Source organism: Anabas testudineus, chromosome 4 (assembly GCF_900324465.2).
Source record: "Anabas testudineus chromosome 4, fAnaTes1.2, whole genome shotgun sequence".
In the NCBI taxonomy this organism is placed as follows: Eukaryota; Metazoa; Chordata; class Actinopteri; order Anabantiformes; family Anabantidae; genus Anabas; species Anabas testudineus.
The window spans coordinates 7,710,439-7,717,854 of NC_046613.1; the positions used below are offsets into that span (position 1 = coordinate 7,710,439).

Genomic DNA, 7,416 nt, shown 5'->3' on the forward strand with positions numbered 1-7,416 from the left:
GCAGGCAGCAGCTCGACGTGTGTGTGACGGGACAAGAGGCAGACTGCAACAGGCAGCGAGCGACAGGAAGTGAGCTCTGGGACAAACAACCCCTGGCAGCTCACTCGTGTTGTATTAAATATGTTTTATTTTAAACTGCAGTGAGTGAGCGTCGTTTGAAGCATGAAGACACACACACACACACACACACACACACACACACACACACTCCATTCACAACAAGCTCAGCTGAAGTCTGTGCCGTGCTTAGTGTCAAGTGTACAGTCATCGATTGACACGTAACCTCGACCTTTCATAATGACAAACATTATTGGCTGCCTGCGTCACGCTGTGGCCCCCGACCCACATGAAAGGGGACACCGGCTCCTCGGTAGGTAATGGTATCCAACGAGGCCTAGCCTTCCCTGCCATGCTGGAGCCAAACGTCAGCTTGATCGCACGGGACGGCATCAGACAGACATATCAGAGGAGGTTTTAACACATAGAACATGGATTAATGAAGACTGAGGGGAGGGGGGCATCAGAGACAAGTGGAGGAAGAAAAGAGTTGAAACAAGCTGGACACTCATGTCAGAAAATCTGTCCCCTCAGGGACGGACATACAAATGTGAGTGTGAATATGCCCCCACACCAACCAGCATCCCAGTACTCTCTCTGTTCTTCTTTCCAGTTGCCTCTGACGCCCCCTCCCCTCAGTCTTCTCCGTGCCTCCCCCTCTCCTTTTCACCTCTCCTCTCCTCTCGTCCCCTGTATCCCTCCTTCCCTGCCCCTCCAGATTGTATAAATATCTGTGAGCTGGTTGGGGAGAGCTCAGTGTTACAGACCTGTCCACTGAGGAGAGAAGACAACAGAAGGAAGTAGAGAAGCCACACTGACAGCAGCAGGAAGAAGAAGAGAGCCGGGAATTACTAGATTTAGAAAAGGAGACTTCACATCTGAGAAAACATCATTCCAAACAACGTCATTCCTTTAGAGGGAAGTTTAAATTATTCAATTCTGATCTGTTTGGGTGGAAGGAGCGGCTGCAGCATGTTCCTCCTGCTCTCCTTGTGTGTGTGCGGTCTTCTGCTGGGAGGTGATGCACAGAACCGAGCTGCTCTGTGGAGGAGAAACGACCAAAGTGGCCAGTGCCAGTACACCTTCACCGTGCCCAGCCCTGTCGAGTCCAGCTGCCCCCAGAGCGGAGGTCCCGAGATGGAGAGCCTGAAGGCCAGACTCAACCTGCTGGAGGTGCTGGTGTCCCGGCTGACAGGAGGGGAGACTGGGGGTCCCCAGGCGGCTGGAACCAGAGCGCAGTCTGACCTCCAAGAGGCTCTGAATCGGGCGCTGGGAGAAAGGAACCTGCTCCAGCAGGAGAAAGAGCGTCTGGAGAGGGAGTTGGGGACGCTTCAGCTGAGGATGGAGGAGATGAGGAGGGAGACGGAGAGGCTGAGGAACAGACCCTGTCCTCCACAGAGCCCCATGGTGCCACCAGGCACACCTCTGCAGAACAGTGGCCCCATGAGACCTGCTACAGGTAAGGGAGACACTGAGACCACCACATACATTCTAAAAAGCTTTGTCGTCCACTGTCCACACACACACACACACACACACACACAGGGAGCCTTTTCTTCTGTACCCTGATGCTGCAGCACAGGTGACACACTTCAGATTCACCGTAATATATCCTCCTGCACAAATTCTGTTCAAGGGGAAAGGGGGATCACACACTCTCCTAACGCTCACAGCTGTGAGTCTGTGTTGGTGTGGTTGTGTTTTGGTCGCCCTATTACTCTGCTGAGAGCCGTGTCTCGGGTTTCTCTGCTTCCCTCTTCCTGCCTACATTTAGGGGTGATGGTGGCAGGCCTGAGAGGGTCTGCATAGTATTTATGAGCAGATCCTGCTCTCTTTATGACTGGTGTTTCCCTCTGCATGGCGAGCAGGGTGCGAATAGCCCGGTTGGAGAAGGGAGGGGCTGAAATGTGAGGCAAGCATTTGAAGTAAGGAAGGATTTACTGCTGCTGGCAATCCACCATCTCCTGCTGGTCACCATCTCCCTTTATTTCTCATTTAAGCCATCCCTCTGTTTACCTCCTCAGCTCCCAGAGTTTATTGCTTGCACCCCCCCCCACTCCCTCTGCATCAGAAGAGCTTATAAACTCAGTCTCCTGCATACCCTTGGTTATCTGCTGGGCTCCTGGCGTTTTCACCTGCACACTGAAATGCACAGAATTGGCCCCTCGGGGTGAAAAGCAGATGTAGAATAGATCTTAGTGAGAGGACGATGTGCAGTCCCAGAGGAGAAGAAGCATTTTTGTAGATTTGTATCTGAGAACGACTCTTTGACAGTTGAATACAACCCAGACTGTGATAATGACATTTAGTAACCCTCCAAATATATGAGCTCATATTCTGAAATGTTACTTTATGTCTTTAAAAATAGACCATCACGTGAAATGTGCAGTGGAAGTGACAACACAAGGCAGCAAGGCTGGACGCTAAAAATGGTAACATTATTTGTAAAGGGAGACCTGCTCTGTGCTGGAAGCAGAACTTGTTAGAGCAGAAAATACAGGAAGGAAAATTTGTTTAAAGTGAAAATTTGCAAAGACCAGAAGCCTGGAGAGCGGATTTATGAAACTCTGGACATAGACTTTTAGATTAGAAGTTTATTTTGTTGATAACTGCGTGCACCATGTTCCATGTGTAGGTTACTCAAGTCAAAGACAAAGTCTTTCAGGTGTTTTCTGACGCGACGCCAGCAGGCGTCACAAATAAAGTCTAATTCACTGTGTCTGTCATGCAGAAAAATGGATGATTGTGAGAGGGTGTGTAGAAAGACAGTTAAAATGAAATAAAAGAATGAATGAATACTACAAAGTAAAATGCTCAGAAGCTAAATGTTTCTTAACGTTACAGTAGGAAAAAGTTGAAGCTGTGCTCGACTGGATCTAAATAAACTGTGAGGAAGAAGCTCGGTAAGCTGGAGTTGATTAAACCATTGTCTCTGAAGCTCTTCTGGGAAATTCAGACCCAATCACTCTGTTTTCTTGCGAAGATGATGAACATCTGTAGAGCTGAAAGCGAGGAATTAAACACTGCTCTGTTTTACAGACCTTTACATGAACTCGACCTCCACCTCGAGCTTCAGTTTAGTTTAACGTTTAATGTTCTCTGCATCATTGGGGTTATTATGTGCCTGAAATCACAGAACACTGCAAATGCAGGAGCAGAGCTGGCACGGAGACAAGAAGAGAAGAGAAGAGAAGAGAAGAGGAGAGAAGAGAAGAGGAGAGAAGAGAAGAGAAGAGAAGAGAAGAGAAGAGAAGAGAAGAGAAGAGAAGAGAAGAGAAGAGAAGAGAAGAGAAGAGAAGAGAAGAGAAGAGAAGAGGAGAGAAGAGAAGAGAAGAGAAGAGAAGAGAAGAGAAGAGAAGAGAAGAGAAGAGAGAAAGAGAAGAGAAAGCTGATATCTGACGGTGATCCAGGGGAACTTCTGAAGATGGGGAGATGACAGTGTTGGGGTGGGATGGGTTGTTGTGTGTGTGTGTGTGTGTGTGTGTGTGTGTGTGTGTGTGTGTGTGTGTGTGTGTTATGGTCGGACAGTCCACCGTCTGTCTGACTCCAGAGCAGCTGGGAATCCGTTCAGGGCAGCTCGTTTCCTGCTGCCACATTCCCTGCTGTCATTAGTGCCATATCCATGTTTGGGTACAAAACTTTCACTTTTTCTTTCTTGTTGTTGTTGTTGTTGTTTATTTTCAGTATCATATTTCAAATGTGTAACGCGACTCACTCAACGTCTTGTGCCTGTTTAGGTTCCAGTCCGATGTCTCACCTGGTGAGCAGACCCAACAGGCAGGGAGACAGCAGCAGTTTGACAGGTGAGATAACTCATCTGCACAATTACCTCCATCTTGCTGCTGCTTCCTCAACTGACTCCCCCCTCTCTCTCTCCCTCTCTCTCAGATTCAGCATGGCAGTACAGACATCCAGGCTTCCAGGAGCTGAAGGCTGCAGTGACTGAAATCCCTGCTCCTGACAGTTCAGAGGACAACACAGGTCTCTCTCTATAACTTGACATACATGGTTTTTAGTTGTAGAGGAAGAATTTGGCTCTTTTCCTGACGTAAAAGCAGTGATAGCACCCCGGGCTGAAAATGTCACTAAATGTATGGAAGTCTAATCCGGACAATGTATTGAAAGCATCTAAAGTAAAAGTGCTCCTTGTAGAAACATGTTTCCTGTGATTGTTATTTTGTATTTATGTAATTTAGATGATGCATGATGCATTATTCTGGCAACATTTTATGTATTTCATATTAGGAATGGGATGATAGCCAGTTTATATTCACTGATGAAATCAATCATTCATGGCTTTACCGTGCACACTGATGCAAATTTGACGAAAAAGTGCCATTAAGCAAATATTAGACCTGTTTTCTTACCACTAAAGCAAAAACCCTCATTGAAAAAATAAGCTATGGGTGGAGCGCTGAGGGGATCGGGGGTGTGGGCGATGTTTTTAACTTCTATTTCCTTACCTAACACTTGTAATACTGATCTGTATTCATCAGTTTGACAGTTTAGAAGATGAGTAGCTAAGTGAGCTTTGTAGCCTGCACATGTCATGACAACACACACATATGAGCACAGCGGCAACGCGATACACATCACTGCTCCGGTGATACAGCTTTAAAATCAGATCTGCAGGGACGATCCCAGACTCTGGGAGGTAAACACGTCCATTGACCCTCGTGTTTGATGAATCAGGCCCAAAGGGGCTGGAAAACGACTGCAGACGTGTCACGTTGTACTGTCCAGTGAACACAGAAGGAACATGCAATTTATGTAGTTAAAACTTGGTGCTTTAAAATCCAGTCCTCCAACCTCTCTCACTCACGCCCTTCTCTCTCTCTGCCCATGTGACCTGGCAAACATGACACTCAGCCTCCTGCTGACAGCCTCAAAGCAAATACTGCTATTAATACTGCAGCATTCAGGGCGGGAATACCAGACTCATGCCAATCCGTAGGTACGGGGGCCCTCCTGAGTTTCCCCGTTTGTCTCGTAAATGTAAAAGCACAATCTCTGACGCACATTGTTAAACCTTTCACTGATGGATTTCCCAAAAGCACATCACAGGCCACGCTGCTGAGTGACTCTCAGCTGCTTGTATTGTTCGGGCGACATGTGCAGTGACCATGTAAAGTCATAGAAGCTCTGTTGAAGCTGCGCCACACAGAAGCTACATGGTCATAGATGTATTTATAAAACATATTCATATCTGAGCCTAAATCCAGCGCTACGTCCTGGACCTGAGATCAAGGGTGTATTTTAGGAAGAGGTAAATATACGGCCGGCCTTATCGTTTACCCAGTGAGGGGAAGCAGAGGGTTCTTGTGCACGGTGACACACAGCTGCTGCTCTGACTGCAGTGACCTAGACTCTAACAGAGCTGTCAGGCAGCATCTCTAGACCTGCCGTCTGCCATGATGAGAAATCATGACTTCTTCATATCCGTGATCCGCCGCCTCAGCCACATGCTGCGTACCACTGACTGAGCGACTGTCTCCTGAAGTCGCCTGGATGACTTAAAGAAGACGACAGTCATCATGTGCAGTCTTGAAATCGTCTTCCTGATCACTTATTGCCTCCCCAACCTTAGCTCAGTGATTTCAGTGACACCTAACCAAAACTTAATCCCTAATCTCAACCAATGCTGTCACAGAACACATTACTGAAGTAATGCAGTCTATCCGGTTAAGTCTTTTTGTTGGTTCTCAAGCAGATCCGCTGCCTCTAAAACGTTCTTGATGCTCTATCTGAACCAGAAGTGTTGTAATGTGCTCCCAGCCTCATTTGGTCTTTTGGTATTTGGTTTCCCTGCTCATCTCCTCTCCTTCCTTCCCACAGGCTGTGGGGACTTGATTTCAGTCGCTGATCCTGTCACTCATAGGAGGGCTGACAACATAGCTGGTAAATACGGTGTTTGGATGCAGGACCCCCAGGCCGTCTCCCCTTACGGACCGGACATGGTTTGGCGCATCGATGCCATTGGCTCCGAGGTCAGGCAGCTGTTTGGGTATGAGGACATGGAGCAGCTCTCTAAAGGCTTTCCATCCAAGGTAGGTGTCACGTGGACGACATTCACACACGAGTACAAGTCAACTGTCTTCTCAAAACCATCATTCAGAGCTGTTGTCTTGATGTTTTCCCTTAACAGGTGCTGCTGTTGCCAGAGCCGGTGGAGAGCACCGGTGCCACCATGTATCGTGGTTCTCTCTACTACCAGAGACGTCGTAGCCGCACCCTTATCCGCTACGACCTCGGGTCTGAGAGCATCGCGGCCCGTCGTGACCTCCCTCACGCCGGCTTCCACGGCCAGTATCCATACTCCTGGGGAGGCTACACAGACATCGACCTGTCCGTGGATGAGCAGGGGCTGTGGGCCGTCTACTCCACCAGTAAAGCTAAAGGAGCCATCGTGATCTCACAGCTGGACCCACACAGTCTGGAGGTGAGGAGGAGCTGGGAGACCAACATCAGGAAGACCTCTGTGGCCAACTCCTTCATCATCTGTGGCAAGCTGTACACCTTGTCCAGCTACGCGGCAGCCAACGCCACCATCAACTACGTGTACGACACCACAACCAGCCAGGGGAAGGCGATAGCCATCCCCTTCAAAAACAAGTACTTCTACAACTGCATGATCGACTACAACATGGCTCAGAGGAAGCTGTTTGCCTGGGACAACTACCACCTAGTGTCCTACGACCTCAGGCTGGGTCGCACGCAGGCCAACTGAGGCCAGCACGAGTGACTGCTGAAATGACATTTGCTCACCTGTTCCTGCTCCGAAGACTCAGAGCTTTAGAGAAATGTGTGTGTGGTTGAAGTAGTTAGAGCACCAACACCGTCAGTATCCACGTGCAGAAGAAGCTAACTACCAAACTCCAAAGTGAATTGAGGTCGATTGAGGAACAGCGTCCCCTGCAGGTCTGCTTCTTTTTCCTCAGTGGGAGGGCTTTAGCTGTGGCATGGTCCACAACTCTGTTTTTAGAGGAATTATTTTTGTACTGCCTTTAATTCAGATGATTTCCTTGTTTTACGTTAAGCTATATAAAGTATATTTGAGGTCTGAAAGATGAAGCATAGTCAATATCATTAGCTAAGTGGGATAATTAATGCAAACCATTTACATTAAACACCTTTCAATGAACTGCTCTCTCACTCAGCATATATTGAATATTGCATGTACCTTACACTGTAGTCAACAACTCCTGATGAAATAAACGCGTTCCTAAACCTAAACGTTTAAGTGGTCATTATTGTATTGAGATCAGAGATGCACAATTTCATGAATCAAAGAATCGCTTACTGAAAATAAAACTGTCAATGCTTTCAAAGCTAATAACATATATATTCAATAATGTTTGA

General features: G+C 47.6%; 1 protein-coding gene across 1 annotated transcript; it reads left to right on the plus strand.

Annotated features, from left to right (window-relative positions):
* The first annotated feature begins 825 nt into the window (after positions 1 to 825).
* myoc (myocilin) lies at positions 826 to 7,290 on the plus strand. Its single transcript, XM_026343436.1, has 5 exons — positions 826 to 1,516; positions 3,795 to 3,860; positions 3,946 to 4,038; positions 5,893 to 6,104; positions 6,203 to 7,290. The coding sequence occupies exons 1-5, from the start codon at positions 1,030 to 1,032 to the stop codon at positions 6,782 to 6,784; spliced, it is 1,440 nt and encodes a 479-aa protein (XP_026199221.1). The 5' UTR covers positions 826 to 1,029; the 3' UTR covers positions 6,785 to 7,290.
* Positions 7,291 to 7,416: the final 126 nt, after the last annotated feature.